General features: G+C 41.7%; 1 protein-coding gene across 2 annotated transcripts in view; it reads left to right on the forward strand.

Moving 5' to 3' along the window:
• The first annotated feature begins 5,733 nt into the window (after positions 1-5,733).
• ALDH1L2 (aldehyde dehydrogenase 1 family member L2) overlaps positions 5,734-23,429 on the forward strand; it is a 49,004-nt gene continuing 31,308 nt past the window's right edge. Inside the window, exons 1-5 of one of the 2 annotated variants that reach the window (XM_026657529.2) lie at positions 5,734-5,930; positions 12,772-12,913; positions 18,814-19,048; positions 20,730-20,895; positions 22,181-22,282. In XM_026657529.2, the coding sequence (XP_026513314.1) occupies positions 5,880-5,930; positions 12,772-12,913; positions 18,814-19,048; positions 20,730-20,895; positions 22,181-22,282 (696 nt within the window). In that variant the 5' untranslated portion in view covers positions 5,734-5,879. Of the gene's footprint in view, positions 5,931-12,771; positions 12,914-18,813; positions 19,049-20,729; positions 20,896-22,180; positions 22,283-23,429 lie in introns of those variants that run through there. The other variant, XM_026657530.2, reaches the window with a different exon arrangement.

Genomic DNA, 23,429 nt, shown 5'->3' on the forward strand with positions numbered 1-23,429 from the left:
GTGTGCTTTCTTTACAAGGTCGCATTTTGCCTCTTATATTGAGGGCCTGCCGGTTTGGTGTGAGAATTCGGCATGCAGGCAGACATGGTAAGCCACAGTCTTTTGGCTTCTTTAACCTTCATAACATGTGGGGATGGTTTCAAACAGCAGCGCCCTCATTTCCCATACCAAGCACCCGTTGAGTTGGCCATTTAAAATGGGTTTGCCATTTAAAAGGAGGGGCTGTGGTTTTCAGGTTAACGTGCAGACATGTTAACAGATTTTTCCAGTAGCTGTACTGGCTGCCAATGCATCCCAAGTCTTCAGGGCAAATTAATCATTAAACACACTTGCTTTTAAACCATTTATTATATTTACAAAGGTACACTCACCAGAGGTCCCTTCTCTGCCTTCCAGGTCCAGGAGCCCACCTTAGGTCGGTTGGGAGGGTACTAGATCCACAGTGAAAAAAAGTTCCTGGCTGTCGAGGAAAAGGGTTTCTCCGCTTGCTTGCTGTGCGCTATCTTCAACCTCCTCCTCATCTTCCTTGTCCCCAAAATCCGCATCCCTGTTGCGTGAGAATCCATTGACGGAGTCCACACACAGGGGTGGGGTAGTTGTAGCGGCACCCCCTAGAATGGCATGCAGCTCATCATAGAAGTGGCATGTCTGGGGCTCTGACCCGGAGCGGCCGTTTGCCTCTCTGGTTCTTTGATAGGCTTGCCTGAGCTCCTTAAGTTTCACATGGCACTGCTGCAGGTCCCTGTTATAGCCTCTGTCCTTCATGCCCTTGGAGATTTTTTCAAATATTCCGGCATTTCGTCTTTTGGAAAGGAGTTCTGATAACACGGATTCATCTCCCCATACAGCAATCAGATCCAGTACCTCTCATTCGGTCCATGCTGGAGCTCTTTTGCGATTCCGGGACTCCATGGTCACCTGTGCTGATGAGCTCTGCATGGTCACCTGTGCTGATCAGCTCGCCACGCTGGCCAAACAGGAAATGAAATTCAAAAGTTCGGGGGCTTTTCCTGTCTACCTGGCCAGTGCATCTGAGTTGAGAGTGCTGTCCAGAGCGGTCACAATGGAGCACTCTGGGATAGCTCCTGGAGGCCAATACCGTGGAATTGCGTCCACACTACCCCAAATTCGACCCAGCAGGGTCGATTTCAGCGCTAATCTCCTTGTCAGGGAGGAGTACAGAAATTGATTTTAAGAGCCCTTTAAGTCGACAAAAATGGCTTTGTTGTGTGGACGGGTGCAGGGTTAAATCGATCTAACGCTGCTAAATTCGACCTAAACTCGTAGTGTAGAACAGGGCTGGGACACCTCCTGGAGGCCAAACCCATCCAATTACACAGCGTTGTGTCTATACTACCCCAATTCGACCCAGGAAGGTTGACTCTAGCACTTCTCCCCTCGCTGAAGTGGAGTACAGGCATCGATTTTACAAGCCCTTTAGGTCGGCAGAAAGGGCTCGGTAGTGTAGACACGCACATTATACATTCGACCTAACGCGGCATTTGTCGATCTAATGCCGTAGTGTAGACCAGGTCTTACTAGAAGTTCCCAAAAAGCAGAGTGTGCTGCAAGCACAATGGGAAAACAGGGGAAGTGTGCCATTTGATAAGGTACATGTGCTCACTTCTCCATGGAGATGGATCTACTGACTGGTGCAGAGAAGGAAGGACCACAGCCCCACCCTTGCCTCTCCACGCCTCTTTGTAGAGGCTAGCACCACTGTAGGCATTAGCCTGGAGCATTTTTTGTGCTACCTGAGCAGAACGGGGACTGTGTTAGAACCTTGCCCAGCAGTGGCACAAGAGACTGCAGAGAGAGGAGTGCTCCTTATGCCTTTTCCCTTTCACATACCCATGTGGGGCAGGCACAATCTGATCCTCATTGTCACTCCCTTCAAATATCTGCAGACAGCTATGTACCCTGCTTCGGTGTCTCTAGGGTACGTCTGCAGTAGAGCTAGGAGATTCCCAGCTTGAGGAGACATGCACGTGCTAGCTCTGACTGCACTAGTGCATTCAAAATAGAAGTGGTGTCACTGCAGCACAAGAAGTAGGAGGGGCTAGCAGCTCTGGCCACAATCCCATCTGAGCCCCCAAGCATGTACTACAGTAGCTAGGTCCTTGAATTTCTATTCTTAGTGTGCTAACTCTGTGAAGCTAGACATCTAGTTTTTTGGTTTTGTTTCTTAGCTTTCCTTATAAATCAATCCCTCCAGCCACCTAGTCACTCTTGAGGTTTTCCCTTTCATTCCCTCCATTTTGTCCTGTTATTTTAATCAGGGTTCAAGTGAACAAACATGCAAAAACTGTAACTAAATAACATGCACCTTCTGAAAGTCAGCTTCACAATCTGCAATTACAGGCAAATACACTTTCCTGTCTTTTCCTGCCTACAGTACTTCTGGAATGCAGAATTTTAGCTCACACAAGCATATGGAAAGACCAAAGGGATTTTCCCAGAAATATTAGAAATGTATACAATTGCAGATCCGCTATTTTTCACAGAATCTGGATCCTCTTCAAAGTGTCTATCGCCAGGGCCTGTCTGATAGTATTGGGGGTCTGAATGTAAAGTTTCTATGTGCTTTCATCACTTTCTCAATTCTTCTTCTTTCAGTAAATTCTTTTCCCATGTTGTCATTAAATCTTCCCAGTTTCTCTCAATCTTCCCCATCATCACTTTCCCCATGTTCTCTTTGTCTCTCTGCATTTTCTCTTAACCCTCCTTCCTTTCAATTGTATTCACTCAATCCACCCACCCAAAACCATTTAAACAAATTCTAAGAATGTGGGGGGAAATGCATGCCCCGTATTTGAACTGTCCAAAGAGGAAAACAACACCAGCTAAGAATTGGCCAAGGGCACCCTTTTCTGGATTTTTCAATTTACTACCAAAAAAATTCCAGAGGATCCTTTTAATTAGAAATGTTTTATTAAAAATGTTATAATTTCTGTAGACTCATTCACAATCTAGATTGTAGTGGAATTACAGTGAGGTCTGAATAAGGAGGAGTGCATGGCTGTGCTACCCAGAACAAACCACAGAGCGAATTAGGAGATAGTCACAATTCAGTCCTTGTCATTCCTTTACCCCAGGGGGAAATAAGCTGTACCAGATAAAGGGCTGGCATGATTTATTTCCCACTCTGTGCTAGCTCTGTTGTACTCCTCATCCCTGCAAATCCACTCTCTGGCCCCCTGCATTGGAGGGGGAGTTGCAGCCCTGCAGTGATAGCTCTCTCCTTTGCACGCAGATGGGCAATAAGGGTAACTAGGGGAGAAAGGGGGCTTACAATTAAGCCCTAAGGATTTTTGCCATGGACACTAAAAAGGGATCCAATGTTTTTTTCCTATCTGGTAAGGAATGGGCAGGTGCATATTCTTTACCGGTGCCTTGCCTACCATCCGTTGCATTCCAATGAGCTCTGTTCCGGTTACAAGCTCATTGAGGAAGCTTGTCTTGATGTCTTCTCCATTTTCTTCCCTACCTCATCTCCTATGTGTATTAGAGACTGGAACAGGATGTGCCTCTGTCTTCCCCATCTCCTTCTAGAGATGGGCCTCTGATGTCTACAGTGCAATTAAAAACCCAGGGCTAGCTACTGCCAGCTAACTGGGACTCTGGTGAAGGGGCTATTTAATTATGGGGTAGATGTTTGGGCTCAGACTGCAGCCTGGGCTTTAGGACCCTGCAAGATAGCCTAATCCTGGTACAATTTTGAAACAGTGGTCAGATTACCAATATCCTGCCTACCCCCTGAGGAGGTCCCCCCTCACACCCTCTCCCCATGGAACACTAAAACAGCCTTCTCCTTCAAGAAGGAATTCCAGTGGATAGAGAAAACTGAGGGGACTCAGGATGGAGGAGGGCTCAAATGAATTAGATGTTTCAGAGGGGGAGCAAGGGGAGAGGTTTCAGCACAGCATCACTGCTGGTGGGGAGCCCTGTTTCTCTTTGCCTTGCTACATTTTTCTCCAAAAAACATGCTTTTGTTATTAGGGCATGAAGATGAAAGAGGAGATATAACACATAGACTGCTTGTGATGGGGTAGAGTTTTATTTCAGGTAGATTTCAATAAGGGGGCCTGTCTTTTACCTGTGTAATTAAATAAAAGGGTGTATAAAGCCCCTCCCCTCTAGATTTCTATCTAGGTTTCTATCTGCATTGCAACTTACTACACCCAACACCTCGAATAAAAACAAGAGAGATTTGGAATAAGAAAGAGTCATGACAGAGGTGGTTAGATAAAGTTTGCCAAAAAATTGTGAAATTTTGTTTCTGGTTTTTATCAAATTGTCATTTTTGACAAACGTTTCCAACTACAGCTGGTTATTAACTATTTTCCATTCTTGCTCTGCACTGTGGTCAGGAATAAAACTCCTGCTAACAGTACTACCAACCCCGAGCATTCAGAAATCATGGGTCAGGCCCGGAAATCATGAGACTGATGTTTTAAAAATAACTAATCTGGGGGTATTTTTGTTTGCTGTTTTTTTGAGCCTGGAAGATTGGTATTTTCAAGCTCTTCTCCACAGCCCTGAGGACTATAAACTTACTTTTTAAAACTAAAGCTGAAATGTTCATGTAATCAGAAGACTGCTGGGGCTTTAAAAGAAAAACCAGCCTCAACAAAACAAAGAACACCACATATTACCAGACTCCCAGTAAAATCACAGGCAGTGGGCAAGGTGGATTTTCAGGAAGATACTGCTAGCTGCACCACTGACACCAGCATCCATCCTTCTGACAAGATTTAAAACAAATAAATGCCATCGGTAACCTTACTGGCGCGGAAACGAGAAGGACTGAGTGTGGACCCTCAAGGCTGGGGATTGAAGTATGGGAACTACAGCTGGTATCGAATGCAGCAGCGTGTGGCCTCACACGGGTTACCCCATAGTGCATAAAACCTGTGTCCTTCACTCAGGCCATTGGCTCCTCAAACAACATTCCATCAGATTCACTCCTCTGGGCCCTCATCTTCAGGATTCTTAGTGAGCCGAACCAGGGAAACTTAAAAGCTCATTTCATGCTCCAGGATCGGTCTACCCCAGTGCTGGGCACGGCGTAGGACCCTGACTAGAGCTGGACCAGCACTACCCTCTCGCCTATCAAACGCACCCTGCAGGTCAGGGAGCAGGCGCGCTGCTGGAGCAGACCTGCAGTACCTGTTCTGAGGAGAAGCAGCAGTTTCCCACGGGGCTATCCTCCTTTTGTGCAAGCAAAGCAACCGAACGCCTGTTCCCCCCGCTCCCCATCCCCATCCCCTGCAAGCTCTGCAGTGCCTGAGCCGCTCCTGTCTTCTGTCTGCGCACTGGCACCAGCTAGGGAGCAGTAAACCCCTCCTCTCGGACCAGGGAAATAGCTCCCGCCTCCTGGCCTGATCTCCCCAGGGGGCAACTTGGGACTTTGCTCTTGCTTGAACTCCCCGCTCAGTTCGGCCCTTGCCACCACCCGGGGAGGCTTTGTATTCCCCGTACAAAGGAGGAAACAACCCGCTCTCCCGCGCACGGAGAGGGGCAGGTGCAGCAGGAGAGGAGGCGTCTTGCTCCCAGGCAGCTGGCAGCGAACCAGGCGGGAGCCTGCGCCGCAGCCCCCTTAGAGCCCGGGCGGGCAGAGTGGAGGAGCGCGCGCGCGCAGGCGGGCGCTGGCGAAGCTGCTGCTGCTGCTGGCCTGTGTGCGCGCCTGCCTGGCTCGCGGCCACCGGCACCCAGCTCGGGTTGCATCAGACAAACCTTCCAGCTTGGGCCGCCTCCCCCTCTGCCTCTGCTTGTCCCCGGGAGCGAGGCACAGGTGTTCACTTCGCCACCGCGCTGCTGCAGCTGCTCCCGGCAAAGCCTCGGACCTGCGAGCCGCTGGCACCAAAGACCCTGCAAACATGCTGTGGAAAGCCCATCAGCTGTTGAGGAAATTCTCCACCACGGCCACAGTGAGTGTGTGAGGATGGGTTCCCGCAAGGAAAGAGCTTTGCAGGAGGCCGTAGCTCAGGAATGAGCAATAGGGTTATCGGGAGATTGGGGGGAGGGGGGTGTAGGGTCAGGACAGGCTCAGTGGGACTTGGCAAATATATTGCTTTTGCTTGCAAGACTGTGAGCATATATTTGTTTTCCGTATTTGGATGAGAAGCCGCAATAGCCCAGAAATGGGGGGCGGGAGGGGAGGACAAGTCAGCGGTGCTTGGGCAATACCTCTGCCAGGAAAGGATAAAAATAGGCCGAGATGTTATCCCATGAATTTTGGCACTGGACGGTCAGAGATCCCTTCAGGGGATATTTGACTTATTTACAAAAATAGGAACATCTTGCTTTGCCAGACTCTGGTGGATCTCGGTATATGGCGCGGATCTCGGAATAATCTCTGATACCATGCTGTGTATCGCAGGCGTCTGGGAGCTGCGACGAAGAAAATCGATGATGCTTTTGTAACATCTTTGCTTTGCAAGACTATGAACCGGCAATCAGCGGTGCTCCGAGGCTGTAATTGCTGCGAAAGACGGCTAAAGATCTACTTCTCAAAAGGAAATAGCCAGGCTTGTTCTCACTACTGTAGTCAAACTGGGAACAGGCATGGCTATTCCTTATTGAGAAGTAAACCTTCAGCTCCTGCTCCAAATGCTGGCCTTGGAGGCGTGTCAGTTTGTGAACATCAGTTCTTACACTCTGGCTGTAGAGAATTAATGCAAGGCGCGGCGGACATTTGTCTGTCTGGTGTTGGATTAAACTGCATAGCTCTGCTGGGAGACTGTGATAACGATCCACGCTGTTCTTTATGGCCGGTTAAATGTGTCCCTTAAAATTTGATGTAAAGTAGACGAGATGCTTCGGGCACTCTGGTTAAGATTCATGGATGCGGCTGAATGCAGTTTGGGGGTGGTTTTTCTCCCCCCGAAGCCCGCTCTGTGTTTCATATTTGACAGCATGACCAAGGGTGAGGACGGCTGTTTGCCTGCTGGGGAATCTGCTTTGAAGGGTTTTTACAGTAAGAGACTTTAGCCAAGCTCTTTGGAATTGCATCAGCAATGTGAATGGATGACTGACACGCTGCATACAGAGATATGGATGGGGAGGGGCAGTGCTATTGGTTTTCATTCAGAGGAGCAAGGCTTTAGTGCATGAATCCTGACACTATGTAGAATTAAAGTTACCATGTTAATGTATCCTTTGAGAAGCATTTTACATCGTTTTTAAAGAGAAGTAGCATAAAAAAATATTTCCCTTGTCATCAGTAACAGTGTCTAAATTCTTGAAGAGAATAAATATAATATTGTAACCAGAAAGGGAGCTATTGAAAAATAATCTGCAGGGAAATTGAACTGAAAGCACTACCAGTGAAACATGTTAGAGGTGCACACACCATAGGCAATTCCAGAAATATTTGTTATTTATAACAATGAAATGAATACCCTTTGCAACGTTAACTTTTCTCTTCACAAGGAGAAACTGTAGCATAAACACATTTTCACTTTTTAGTGATTTGCTTTTGATATGAGACTTGTAAGACTATTAATATATGCAGTGCTTGTGTATTCTTATTTTATGTTGCAGGAGGTGCATGGGAGAAGAATAAGAATCAGAATGGAGTAAATGTTGAAATGCTGTGTGTCATATAAACAGCCATTAAAATAAACTCTAGTAATTTTATTTTATGTAAGGTAAATCAATACCATAAAATCAATGGATATTGTAGCCAATATTTTCAAAGTATATGCCTAAAAAATTAGGCAGCTATATCTATATTTATATCTACATAAAAGAGGACTGATTTTCAGAAACGTTAAACATCCGCAACTTCCTCTGAAGCCAATGGAATCTGTGGATGCTCAACATCTCTTAAAAGGAGGCCATTTTTATTTAGATGCCCAAGTGTGGATTTGGGTGCCTATCTTTGTACATCACCTGTACAAACTAGTTTTCAGGTTGTGTGCTCTACACCGATCTTGTTCTCTGCATCTGGCTAGGGAGAATCATATCAAAGTAAAATGAGAGTGAATTTTGAGATCTTCCCATGAGTATTTTTATCCTTGTTATAATACACCTCTACCCCGATATAATGCTACCCGATATAACACAAATTCAGATATAACGTGATAAAGCAGCACTCCGGGGGGGGGGGGAGGGCTGCGTGCTCTGGCGGATCAAAGCAAGTTCGATATAATGCTGTTTCACCTATAATGCGGTAATTTTTTTTGGCTCCCAAGGACAGCGTTATATCGGGGTAGAGGTGTACAAGCAAAATAATACCATAAGGAAGAAAAAAGAAAGCAAAACCAAGTTCAACAAATGAAAATTAAATAAGAATGTTCAGACACTTTCCAAATCCCTGATCCTCTGCTCACACAGCTTTGTAAGACCATGGATATTCTCCATGTTAACAAAATTCCTCTAGAAGTTCCCTTGCAATAAAAATAAAAGGGCTCTATACCTTGTAAAATTGAGCCATCTCTCTGTCATCAGTTTGAGCTCCACTATTTTCCAGGCCTGTTGGGATAACTCCAAAAAAGAAGAAGAGAAGAAGTCCCCACCAATAATGAATAATCAAGAACCTTCCCATGAGAAGCAGTGCATCTGATAACTTTATGTGCTCATTGTCAGCTAGGTGGTTACAAGGGAAGCTCAACATTGCCTCCATAGTACCAATACATATGTCCAAAGCAATGACAAGTCCATTATCAGCAATGTATATGAGGATTGCTCTTATTAATATATCACCATATGCCACCTGCATGATTTGATGGCATGTAGTGGGCTCCTGTTTAGGAGCTAGACTATGGGACCTATCTTTTTAGTGGTCCATCCCAGAGGTGGCATTTCAATGAAGAAGTAACTACCAGGCTGTCCTACATTCCCCCATAATTTTACAGAATTTGCACTTTTATGCAGTTCTACCATGTCTCCGTATCATTTTGCTGCAAGGAATTTCCACTCTCAAAAGACTAGCAAGTTGTGTAAACAGTTTTAGAGGAAGATCTTCCAATTCCAGAACAAGACACAGGTTTGCAGTAAGATCCTCAGCTGTGTCACTCAATTGGTACTTTTAAATAGGACAAAAGGAAGCAACCAGAAGTAAAGAAAGGGATTTGTGGCCTGATCCTGCAATCCCCGTCTTGTATGGGACTCCATTGAACCCAATAGGAGTTCTATGCCTGGAGGACTTGTGATTTGGCTCTTACTTTCTACTAGCTACAAATATATGTGACCATACAATACAGGATTGCATTATCCATACTGAATGTTAATGGAAACTATGTTTGTGTCAATTCAAGGGAGAAATTATTCAAGAATAGTTGGTCATAGAGAAGTTATATATCCTTCGTGCTGGGAAAATCATTTTCAGTCGATCAACTTACTACGTATGCGATATGATGTAGCTGGATTGTTGTCAGGTTAATCTTCTTGTTCAACAGAATGCAGAAACGTAACTGTGTCTGTGTGTATGCATGCAGCATGCATGTATGAGCATTCTGTGCTCTTATTTTACTAGTTCTACCACTTTATACTTATTCTCTGCTGCTTTAAAGATTGCATCCTCTCTTTATCCCTAACCACTTCCTGGCTCAGAACTTTGCTAAACATAGAGAAATCTGTGCTCAGTAACAATTTTGGGCCAGATCCTCAGCTAGCATGAACTGACGTAATGTTGCTCCATTGACTCCAGTGGATCTACACACTGATTTACAGCAGCTCATGATCTGGAATTGTAATTTGTGTGCAGCTTCATGTAACATAAGAATCAGATTTATGTACGTATAAATTATTAGTGAATAGAGATATAAGTTTATGATTATAGAATATATGTTATTAAAAACTTGACCTGTGGAAACAAAACTGCTCTTCTGAATTAATATTTTGAGATGAGAGTGCTATTTCTAAAATATTTTTCAAGCCCCATTTACTTAGACATTGAGCATACTTATTGACTTAAAATTGCTGGTGCAGTTTTTCTTGTCTGAGTTTTCAAGAATGCAAAACAATGTGAATTTCCAAGCATAAATGGCAATTGTACTGGCAAATTGGCTAACTTCCAGACTTGCCTTCCCAGCTGCAGTTTGCTCTCTGAATCCAGAGTTTTTGTAGTCTCAGACTCCTAAATGCAGAAGCTGGCGAAGCTAAAAACTCAGACACATAAAAATACATGCATAGTTTTAGCTTCTGTTAAGGTCCCTTCAGAAATTTGGCTATTTGGGTATGCCTCTCACACTTACTTTTTGTTTTCAGGAAAGGAAGAGTTTAACTCTTCTGATGGTACTTAATTGGTCATGATTTGTGGATGATAAATGATCTATGTGGACTTTTTGTTACCTTCATTTGCTGGTAGTCCTTATTTAGTGGGGAATACACCGAAAAAGAAAAATACAAGTCTAAAAGACCACTACTTCTGTGTACTTGAGGTGCTATTGAGTGACAGTTAACAAGAGAACAAATGTAGAACAAGTAACTTGCATCAGGAGGACTTTCTCTAATGTTTTTTTCCATCACATCTATGGTGCTGCCATTGTCAATTAACATTCCATAGAAATCAGTGGATTTCATACTGTACCAGATACATTCAGTAGCACAGCAGGTGAACACTTCTTGAACTTGCCTGGAGTGTTCATAAACAGTTAAATGGTTAGAAAAACCCAATCTCAGATTTTTATAACTGGGCCTGTGTTTCTGAAAAGCGGAAGCTGAGGTGATGAAGCACTGGTAGCCAGAGTTAGCTGTGGCTATGTTGCATTGCCAGGATATAAAAATTTCAAGGGATAATGTGAACGCTGTAATTTAAAACAAGAAAGTCTTGTCTACACTAGAAAAATATGTTGCCATATTATAGCTGTTAGCACCAATAGTACAACTGTACTGGAGGTAGCAACGGTGTACACGCCAATGTAGACAAGGCTCCGGCATTTTTACTACTCCCATCCACACTGGCAACTTAGCACTGCTGCAGCTGCACCAGTGCTGTCTGATACTATAATACAGGAGGACTTTTTCTTTACTGTTGCAACCTACGGGCCAAATTTTACCCTTGGCCAAATTCATTTCCTGTTGTCTTCACTGCAAGTTGCATGCACACACCCAAGAGAACATTATGGCTCGAAATAGCGCTACAGGAAATTTCCTAATTCATGAACATTTCCTATATTCATGAACATCCTACCAATTTTTAAGACCTCTTTCTGGGACTAACTATGTAGCTGAAATACAATTTAAAATGGATCATTTCATGTCATTTGCAAAAAGTACTGCAACTGACTCTTCATCATGAAATGGTTTGTTGTTTATTTCAAAGTATTATATCTTTCAGTACCTGAATGTTTGCTAATCTATACAGGATTTGTAAGTCACTCATATGGGCAGTTCAAATCCTCTGGGACCCAAATGGTGGCCCTACTGGTTATGGTACCCTTGTGTCCCAGCTTCCCTAATGAAGAGGCAGCATCCCCGGTAGGAGAGAAGCTAGAACCTAGAGATGTCCCCTCAGGGAAAGAATCAGGAGTTGCACCTGACTATCAACTGGCACGTATAAAGAGAGCAGAGTCCTAAGAAGGCTCCTGCTGCAGCTGCTAGGACAAAACTGTTTCCCGCTCTCTGAAGGATTGCTACAAACATATGTACTTTCGTTTGCTTGTTTTTAGGGCTGTCAGGATTTTAAAAAAAATAGTCGTGATTAATCGCACTGTTAAAAGAATGCCAATTTAAATGTATTATAAATATTTTGAATGTTTTTCTACATTTTCAAATATTGATTTCAATTATAACACAGAATACAAAGTGTACAGTGCTCACTTCATATTATTATTTTTGATTACAAACATTTGCACTGTAAAAAGTTAAACAAAAGAAATAATGTTTTTCAATTCACCTCATATAAGTACAGTAGTGCAATCTCTTTATCCTGAAAGTGCAACTTACAAATGTAGAATTATTATTTTTTACATAACTGCACTCAAAACCAAATCAATGTAAAACTTTAGAGCCTACAAGACGAAGCATGAAGGGGCATACGAATGTTTAGCATATCTGGCATGTAAATACCTTGTAGCACTGTCTACAACAGTGCCATGAGAAAGCCTGTTCTCACTTTCAGATCACATTGTAAATAAGAAGCGGGCAGCAGTATCTCCCATAAATGTAAACAAACTTGTTTGTCTTATTGATTGGCTGAACAAGAAGTAGCAATTGAGTGGACAGTACTACAAAGATCTGTTATGTGAGGGAAGGACTTTGGAACTGGGCTCAGCCAGAGATGCCTTGAGTGGCTTGAACTAATGTGACATTGAACATAGTGTCAAGTCTATTGACATTTGTCATTCTTAGAAAATATTTCAATTTTCCTGCAAGAATAATAGATGAAATTAGAAGTTAGAGGGCATATTCCAGAAACTTGTGGCAGAAATGGCTAGATTTTGCTAAGAGTCTGTTTCAAAGATAAGATTTCATGGTTTGACGATCGTAGGTAGGATTTTGTTATGCCTTTTTGTAATAAGCAGTGCATGTACCTGGAGAGACTTCTGCTGATGAAATAATAAAGGAGGCAGTAACAATATCAAGTGACATTTCTATGCAAAGAAGTATGGTCTCGCTAAATTGTAGATTATATGTACTTCTTAAGAACGAGGTGGAAAAATGGGTCATTTATTTTATTCCATTATATTGTTGGGACAGAAAGACACTATTGCTTTACAAATCAAAACTAACATTGGCTAAGAAAGAGTAAGACAGAATTACATGTAGCAACGTATCTCTTCTGCATCCTAAAATGTAGTTTGCTTTAACTCTTGTTGACAGGCTTATCAACGTAAGCTAAAGCTAGCTCTGATAGGTCAGAGTATTTTTGGTCAAGAAGTGTATAGACACCTGCAGAAAGAGGGACATAGAGTCGTCGGAGTGTTCACCATTCCAGACGTGAATGGGAAAGCTGACCCTTTGGGTAAGTATAATCAATCGCAATGTGAGTATCATCATTGTGCGTAAGCACAGTTAACTTGCTTCTCCATGAGAGGGCATTGTCCTTATGGTAGTCATTTGTACGTATAGCCAGATATATAAATCTGTGCCATGTTTTTTGGCATAATAAAATAATTAACCTGGTATGCTTATTTCAGTGTTAGGTTAAATTCTATCTAGAGTTAATTGTCATGGGCTATACCACCACCTTACAATCTGCCCCATTTAAAGAGCATCTCATAGTTGCATTGCCCTGGGAACAGCTTGAGAAGCAGAGTGTCATTCAGAGCATCCTGCTTTGGGGAGGAAGTAAATTGCTGGGGTGCCAGGCCTATATTCAGCCCAGTATGTCATCTGGTTTGCTGGCATAGCTGTGCTGTCTGGCACATTGAGAGGACATGCAGCGAAGACTCCGCCTGTCCTCGGCCCCGGTCTCTCCTGACTACCTGTATGGTGTGGAGATGAAATAGCAGCTCTGCAAATCCTGCTTCCCATTGCGCACTGCAGCTTATGGTACAAGCAGACCATTCAAGAGAGTAAAGGGACAACTTATCCCCCCTTACTCCATTGCATAGGCATATAGGTATGTTCTAGTCCTTTAGAAGTAATAGTTGCTGACTGATCATATTTAGTAGTGTACTTGTGCAGTATAATTCTAGCACTGAGTCTGGAGTAACAAAGGAGTTGCTTTGAAATGGCTGTCTTAATTATAACTTTATTTTTCTCCATGGTGCCACAACAGTTAGTTAATAAGATTAACAACTACAACCACCAAAACACAATTAACCTTAGTGGCTAATCAGAATTTTAAATTACATTTAATAAACTGTTTCCAGTCACTCAGAATTCCCTGACATGTTGTTACAGGACTTCTATTAAGGAAAAGTCAACCATAAATTTTGCTTATTCAGGCAGTAACCATTCCCAAACTTGTGTATTGCTTTCAAGTTTATTAAATTCTATAGTCTGTCTCATTTAAAATAAAATTACAAAGCTTTTCACAGTTAGGAAGAATTAGGTGAGTTCTACTAGCTTAATAACAGATAATTCAGCTAGCTATGGGAAGGTACTATAGAGAAATGTTGCAATACTATGCAACCAAAGCAGTACTCACTTGGGCAAAACTTTAATTGATTTCAATCAATTATTTATTTTAGCTTGGCCATAAAATTAGTTTACTGCACACTAGGTGACAAAAAATTGGTTTGGGCTGATTGCTGCATTTTACACTCAAATGATTCAAAATAGTTTCAATTTAAGGTGGAATTTGATGATGATATTGTATGGTCAGTCAGCTGAGATTTTATTTCTAAAAGCAGAGGCAATACATGTGCAAGGACTATAGTTCAAAGAATTTTGTAAGGGTTTACATCACACATGCATACTCCCAATATACAGTGTGAAATACATGCCTAAATAAATATCTTCTGAAGGCTACTTTAATACCATCAAGATTTATTGGGTAAAACTCCACTGTTTATTTATAAAATGAAGAGATTTATAACCTAAATTAAATTAGATGGATTCTCGGGTCCACTGAGGCCACATTGTGCTTCATCTCCTGTCCCACAGGTTTTCTTAGATGCAAATGTGTCAAGGTGTAGTGTGGGCTCAGAAGAGTTCCTCTTGCAAGCCTTAATGGGCCTGTACACTCTATTACAATAGATTCTACAACATAATAGACCATGTGTCTTACCCTAATTGGTGGGGTATTGGGTCAGTCGTGCAATTGGATTTATCTAGTGTATAATAAATTCTGTTGCCCAGGTTTAGTGTACTTATTTCTTCTCTACTTCGCAGTTATTCCTGAATGTGGTTTTTTTCTTCATTTCAGAGTGGTAGCCGTGTTAGTCTGTATCAGCAAAAAGAACGAGGAGTACTTGTGGCACCTTAGAGACTAACAAATTTATTTGAGCATAAGCTTTCATGGGCTAAAACCCACTTAATCAGATGCATGCAGTGGAAAATACAGTAGGAAGATATATATACACAGAGAACATGAAAAAATGGGTGTTGCCATACCAATTATAACGAGAGTAATCAATTAAGGTGGGGTATTATCAGCAGGAGAAAAAACCTTTTGTAGTGATCATCAGGATGGCCCATTTCCAACAGTTGACAAGAAGTTGTGAGTAATGGGGGGGGGGGAATTAGCATGGGGAAATAGTTTTTACTTTGTGTAATGACCCATTCACTCCCAGTCTTTATTCAAGCCTAATTTAATGGTGTCCAGTTTGCAAATTAATTCCAATTCTGCAGTTTCTCGTTGGAGTCTATTGCGATTTTGAGGTCTGTAATTGAGTGACCAGGGAGGCTGAAGTGTTCTCCGACTGGTTTTTGAATGTTATAATTCTTGACGTCTGATTTGTGTCCATTTATTCTTTTGCGTAGAGACTGTCTGGTTTGGCCAATGTACATGGCAGAGGGGCATTGCTGGCACATGATGGCATATATCACATTGGTAGATGTGCAGGTGAACGAGCCTCTGATAGTGTGGCTGATGTGATTAGGAAATTTGTTAGTCTCTAAGGTGCCACAAGTACTCCTCGTTCTTCTTCATTTGTAACTATAGAGATGGAAGACTACACAGTGGGCCTCAGAAAATATATTTTAGGGGAGTTGTCTGTGATCATTTGAACCAGATTGCAAGATACCACTGACTGCAATGAATCTTAGGTAGTTGTATTGAAAGTCACGTACAGAACTGCTGAAGTGGAAAATTAAGTTCTGTGAAACCAAACTTATTCCAGATAGATATGATCATTAGACAAGATATGAAATGTCACGGTTAGACAGTTAATAACATTCATCATTCCATTCTGTTTGTATAGGTGCTTAATACATAGACCCAAAAAATGAATTTAATGATGGATGCAGCTGCTGCATCGCTGAGAGATTAGAACATAGCTTCTTGTTTGTTCTTTGTCCTTAGAACATTTCTGTTCTTGACTGAATATACACACAGATATGGTACTGTCCTCAGTTAACTGCATGCACTTATCTTCAGAAGAACTCTCACCCTTATTTCCAGAAAGACTTACTACCACTAGAGTCAAAGAGGAAACTCTGTTAGTTGTTTGCTATTGTAGCAGTAGTGCATATAGCCTTTTTCCAGGCCAGCCATTAGTGGGCAAAACAATGATGAATCAATGAACAGGTGAGGAGATCTAATTCTGTACAATGCAGGACAGCAGGGTGCAAGCACAAGCATGCATGTGCACACACTAGAGAAACAGAGCACATTGTAACGCCAAAAGGATTGGGTTTTTTTTCCAGGTCTATGAGGCAGGACTAAACATTGGGGGAGGGGTGGTGAATACTATTCTGCTCCCTATGTAAAGGATTTCCTTTTCCCTTCTCTGTGTCTTTAGGACTGTCATCATCTCATTAGTCATACGGCCATAGTGATATTTTTCCTTTGGAATTCTGTAAGAATCATCTACCCTCACAGGACCTTCTTACTGTGCACATAAAATTCACCTGGACTGAGATTTCCTTGCTAGAGGAAAAGACTAGGATATGCAAAATCTTGCACCCCCCCGCACACACACTATGCTAAAATAACATTATTAAGCTTGCACAGCCATTTACTTAAAAGTTAGGAAATGCAGAATGCAGATGGCCTGTGCAATCTTAATTTGGCACCATTGTGCGTATGCATTATGGTACAGTCTTTAATTACATGATGCCATATTACTTTTTCCTGCTCATTCAGTGCACAGACTGGACAGTGCTCATTTATTGAGCAGCTATTCAATATTTTATTTTTTCCTTGTTGTTCAGTGTGTGGCCCCAGGCCTTATTTACCAGACATTATTCAAACTCTGTTATGAAGACAGAATTATTACTTTCCTCATGGGTTCTTCTATGGCACATGTCACTATAGTATCTGAGTGTTTCACCAAGAGTACTGTCTTTTTCATAACACCTCTGTGAGATGAGGGAGCATCATTATCCCCAACTTACAGATAGGGAACTAAGACACAGACAATAAAGTCAAAAGTATCCACTAATTTTGGGTATCCAATCTGACACACATAGGACCTGATTTTTCAAAGTACTTAGCATTATATAGTTCTTAATATGTTCAAAACACAGCTCCCATTTGGGAAACTGCTGATTTATTTTTATTGAAAAAATGTGACTTGGTTTCCCTTCTCACCTTGTATTGTTACTTGCTGGTGTGAAGGGTTTAATTTCTTTTTTAAAATTGGGACAGCAATGCAGTAACAGAAGTCACATAAGCATGAATGAACTATCAGGAACTATCAACCTGTGAAATGAGTTGTAGAAGCATGACTTTATCAGCTTTATAAATGTCATATGTATCTTTATGGGCTAGTGATACTGTTCTAGCCCAATTAGGGAGTTACAAGGTCTTGCAGGAACTAAAATCACCAGGGCAGGGGGGTAGGTAACAAGTCTGAAGAAGTCTCATTCCTGGAGAAAATGGCATATTCTAGTTTGTCCTGGTTCCAGAGACTGCCTGACAAAGAACTGAAAATGATATAAAATGACCAACTTGTCATGGGAAGGAGCCTCTCTCATCCAATCCAAGAACTGGCATGAGACTGTGACCAATGGAACCAGGTTCTGCGAGTGGACCTGAAGCTTTAAAACATGCCAGGTCTCCATGTGGAAGAAGGGTAACACCTAGTAAGCTTGACATTCACCCAAGCTGTTTATTGTTTTTAAGGTGTGTTTTTTCTGCAATGCTTTCTTCTGAATAAATAATACTTTCCTTTATGAAGGCTGGCTGGTCCTTGCTCCTGAGAGAACAGGACTGAAGGTGCTGAACTAAAGTTACACCTGATCAGATATTCACAGGGAATTGCAGGAGAAATTGCAGCCTAAATCCCTGGTCTAGAGGGAGAGAGTTGTAGGCCTCTGCCCTAAGAGAGGTAATGCTTAGAGGCTTGAGATCTAAGTGGGGTGCCCTCAAGGAGCCCATGAAGGGGTCAGGGGTGCTATTACCTTGGGAACTGTGACACCACTAACTATCGTTACAGCTGTGAGTGCTTGGCACTTCTGTATCTCAGACTGTGAAATCTTTTTATTTACTCATTATTACCATTGTTGTTGTTTTTGTATTATTTTCTCTGGAGTCTGGACTTCGACTATACTTTGACCAAGAAATTTGGACCTTGACAAAAAATAATTGATTAACCCTGGTTTAACTATTATGCCAACCTTCTCCCTTGATGGCCTCCTACGTGATGATACTTACTCCTTTGTTTGTGAAACAGTTGTCCCTCTTACTGTGATCTTTCTCCTTGAAATTTTAGCCTTTCCACATGATATTTCTCGTACTGGAGTATGAGATAGACTATGTAATACTAAAAGGAACTGGGCACACTGGAGACTGTTTAGCTGATCACAGCCAAGGTCTCATCGCTCACCTTCCTTTCTGTGTGTTAAGTGGCGATTGTTGTGTAGAAAGAAGGGGGGTTAGGCTTGAGCTTGAGTTCAAATCCTGGGTTTACATTTCAATATAGACGTACCTACTGAAACTCCCTCTTGACCCAGGTTCAGCTGCACCCCCTTAATTGGCCCGACGGGGGGCACCTGTTCTGGCACAGAGGTGCTGGACCTACTTTAATCACTGGGACCAGCCACCCTGTGACAAGTACCATACAGTAGTTGTTTATGGTGCTTTATAATAAGAGTAACATGCTCCCCATGCCAAAGGTACCTGAATTTTGTGGGCACAGGTTAGTATATACAGGGCAATAGAGTACAACGGCATTTTAGAATCAATATAAAGCAGCCATTTTTATTTAACTATCTGATTTACTTGTCATACGATGTTATCCTTATTTGTTACATTTTAATTTTTAATGTAACATACTTCTTTTTTAAAAATGTATTTTTCTTTTTTCTTAGCACTGGCAGCAGAGAAAGATGGCACCCCTGTTTTTAAGTTCCCCAGATGGAGAGTTAAGGGCAAGCCTATCCGGGAAGTAGTTGAAGCCTACAAATCAGTTGGAGCAGATCTAAATGTACTTCCATTCTGTACGCAGTTCATCCCCATGGATGTTATTGACAGTCCTAAGCATGGATCAATTATCTATCATCCATCCATCCTTCCCCGCCACAGAGGAGCTTCAGCTATCAATTGGTGAGATGATTTATTTTTTTTACCAAAAAACCCCAAAGCTATTTAGATTTCCCATATCTCTGAAAGATACACAGGCCAGATCCTCAACTGGTTTAAACTGGTATCATTCTATTGACTTTAATTGAGCCACCTTGCTGAAGGTTTGGCCCTGGTCTCTCCGTCACTCCTAGGTTCCAGTGTAGTTTTTGTTGATTGATTTTTTTTTACCAGTTTTATTACTCAGTATTCTACTGAGATTGCTGCTATGAATCATGTTTCTAGTATGGTTTTATTCACATAACTCGATTCAGTATATAAAAAGAAAGAGGTGCACACTTAATGAAGGAAATTTAAACGGATTTAGATATGTGCCTTACATATCTGTGTAAGGTTTTACATATCTGTAAACTTTTATTATATCTGTAAACAAGCCCTACTTGTCCTTCCTTATGTCAAGCCTTCTTTCAGTTCAAACACATAGGGGTACACTTTTACTGCTGTATGAGGAGGTTTAATAATATATCTGCCACTGCTAACAGTAGTTATGTAGTTAAATCCACCAGAATTAGAATTTACTGAAGACTTATACCCTCTATTATAGCACATCAGTGTTGCTACAATATCTGCTAAGCAGCTGTTCTCTTCTGTTGAACGTTCTGTTTCAAGTTGCAAGAGCCAGTAATATGACAAGCTTAGGTATTTTTGCTAGTATTTCCAGAGACTGAGAATCTCACTTCTGCAGTGCAATCACCTTCTTTGCCAACATTACAATTTTCCAAATCCACCAACTTGCAAGCATTTCAGCTTTTGCTGTTGTTTTGTGAGGCCTCAAAAACTAAGGGGGGAGGCTGCCAAGGAACATTTAGAACATGCAGGAAATGATGTTGGTGATTTATATACAGCCAAATGTTAAGTGTTCACTAATTTTGTGTGTCAGTTTTGAGCCACACAACTAGATACAATTGTGCCTAATTTCCAGCAGTGTGGAGGGCCTGTGGAATTGGGACCTCTGTGGCTAAAATTCTTTCCAAATTCAGGATCAGATTTTGAGACAATGTAAATTACCATAGTTCCATTGAAGGCAATAACTGGATATGATGTTCCTATTCACTTGTCTTAAACTGTTGTGTAGTATTGCTGTGCTTTGTTAAACAGTTGTTGTGTTCCACCCTGGAAATACATTTTAGTAGTGAACCACCTCTGTTTCTCTTACCTACTTCTCAGATATATTGTGAAGCTTATTTAGTAATTTTAGTAACTGACTTGGAGATGTTCATGAAAAAGACTGTGTAGATGCACAGACATTAGTACTGTTTTGTTTTGTTAGTACTGATGGTTCCAACTTCCAAATGGTATCACAGCCCACTGCAGAACTTCTGTGCCATTTGTTGTACCATTCATAATTAATTTAAAATAATTTAGCACAATAAACTATGAAACAAAAATGACTGAACTGCAAAGCACAACACATAAAACATTGGCCACAGCCTTGTTTATGTCATTGTGTATACACATCAGCAGTGTCAAGCCTGTAGCTCCTTGAATAACAGCAATGAAGTCACTGTACTAAGAAAGCTGATTAGACTCCACACACACAGATCTCCATATTGTGCCTGCATCAGTCATATGAACTATCAGATGGGTTGATATTTGTGACTAAGGCCATTCCCTCTATATTTACTCTAAAGTATTCTATTGGCAGGACTTTAATTCAAGGAGATAAAAAAGCAGGGTTTACTATTTTCTGGGCTGATGATGGTCTGGACACTGGACCAATTCTTCTGCAGCGGGAATGTGATGTAGGACGGAACAATACCGTGGATGATTTATATAATCATTTTCTTTTCCCAGAAGGCATAAAAGCAATGGTAAGTCTACCTGTGCTGACTACAGACATTTTAAAAGGAAAAATCTGGCACATCTAATCCTCTTGGAATTTGAACATAAATGAAATATAATTAGATACTAAAGAAATTGGAATATACTGGACCAGATTTTCAGCTGAAGTAATTCCATTGACTTCCTAATTCACAAGCTATGCTCATTCACACCACTGGAGGCCCACAATATTTTGAGTTGGGAATAAATCCTGCTCCCTCTGAAGTCAATGAGCCAAATTCATCTCTGATGTAACTCCTTTGACTTCAGTAGAGTTATCCCTGCATTGAATTTGCCCTGTTGTTTTAAATTGGACTGATCAGCAGTAAATAGTTTATAGCATCATAGAAAACAGGGACTTGGAGCTTTCAGATTAAAAAAATGAAAATTTGAGACATTTCTGTTAGAGCTTCCTTTGTTTTGTTATTTAAAAAAGGTGACTGTTTCCACGTGTCACAGAAGGCACGAAGACAATTTCAGTTTGACAGTGTCCCCAGAGCAAATTAACTCTTCTGTACCTTGCTACTATCTGAGCATCACAGCCTGTAAATCTTTACTCACAGGAGTAATCCCACTGAAATCAGTGAGATGACGCAGGGCACTAAGGATTTGCAGGTTTGGGCTCTGTTGTTTAGCAAAATTGCCAGAACCTTGTTTTACTTACTTGTGGACCAGGAAGTCAAATTTAAATCTAAAAGTGTGGACTTTGGTGTGTGTGTTGGTGCATCTCTCTCTCTCTCTCTCTCTCTCTCTCTCTTTCTCTCTCTCACACACACACACACACACACATACACACACCCCATAATTTGTTTTTAAAAAATGCTATGTGCATGGAACAGTAGAGAAATCCCTTCCTCCTTTCCTGTTAAATATTGGCAGGAATTTACACAGGAATCTGCCAAGTAATTGCTGTTTTTACAAACTGTTAAAAACAGAAAGTCTGAATGCAATATATAGGCCATATTCTGCCCTCAGCTAGGCCTCAATCCTGCAAGGATTATGCAAGTGCTTGGCTTTATTCACTGTGAGTGAGTAATACTCTTGATGTGAATGGGCCTGTGGTGGATAAAGTTAGCAAATGCATAAGTCTTTGCGGGATCAGTCTCTTACACTTCAGCAACCCTGGATTAAAAAATAAATAAAGAGCCAAGTCCTGCACCCTACATAGGAAAAACTTCTACTGACTCTAATAAGTATCACTGAGGGGAGAGTATGTGTAAACAAAGAGAAAATTTGGCCTATTGGAGCAATTAAAACTGCTTTTTTCCTGTTTAGGTAGAAGCTGTCCAGCTAATTGCTGATGGTAAAGCTCCTCGGATACCTCAGCCTGAAGAAGGGGCAACATATGAAGGGATCCAGAAGAAAGAAAATGCAGAGGTACTGTAGAGTTAACAACATTGTGTTGCTATTAACAGTGTGGTTACACTTTATGTTCAATGCGCCAAAAGATCTCTGGTGTATTGGTACTCCTCCAGTGGAAGTCAATGAGAATTGTCCCTTTGACTTCAGCATGTGCAGGATCATGTCCTAATTAGCAAGAACAAGTCTGGCACAGATAGAAAGTGCAGAAATATTTTATCATTCTGACTTGTTCTCTACAAGCGTTAGTTGTAGAAATTATTGCTCTAAAAATAAATTAAGGGGCTAATCGCACAAACTCGTCTGAGTATAGTTAGTGCCACACACAGTGTCTTTAAAGACAGTTTAGACAGTGTGTTGTAGTACCAAATACTCTCTCTGGACTAATTCTGTGTTAACCAGTTCAGATGTGAAGTCTGGAGCATACAACTCAGGAGCAGAGCATAGGAGATATGCATGTTGTAAAATGCCCATCCTGCCTGAGAGAGAGATGAGATCTAATGGGGTCTGTAGACAAGCAGGAGTGAGGGTTGTCTGCATTCCAATCCCAGCTCTGACTTCCGCTCAGGCCTTGAGCAAGTTACGGAACCTCTCTGCCTCTGTTTTTATTATTATTACTCACAAACAAATATGCTCTGTACCTGCATGTTCACTTGTGATCACATTTGAACAAAGTACCTGGATCAAGGAGTCTCAATCTCTGGTCCATGAACCTTTCATAGTCTGCAGAATATTTACTGGATCACACAGTATTGGCTTCTTTTCTTTGCTTCCAGCTGTTTTTAGAGATGTTTAGCCTCTTCTTTGCAAAAAAAAAGATAACGCTGTTCCTTAAAAGCAGCTGAAAACAAGAAGGAGAAAGATTAGCTTCCTCTTCTAGGGGCTGCATAGGAGAAGGATTACGAGAGGTAACAGGAGCAGGCCTTAAGGACAGGTGCCATCAGCAGTAGCTGCAGCCAGAGAAGAGGCAAGAGATGCCAATGGGAAAGGAATTCCCAGAAGAGAGTGGGAGGAGGCAGTTGAACAGCATGGGCAAAGGAAAAGGGGACCAGTTGGCAGAGAAGCATTTGCAGAGGAATAGGGGGAGAGAGAACAGAACTGATGGGAGGAGAAGATTAAATAAAAAGCAATAGTAGACTGTGATTCCCTTTTCTGAAAACAGCGC

The sequence above is a fragment of the Terrapene carolina genome, unplaced genomic scaffold, assembly GCF_002925995.2.
Source record: "Terrapene carolina triunguis isolate 2854851 unplaced genomic scaffold, T_m_triunguis-2.0 Scaffold247, whole genome shotgun sequence".
NCBI lineage: Eukaryota > Metazoa > Chordata > Testudines > Emydidae > Terrapene > Terrapene triunguis.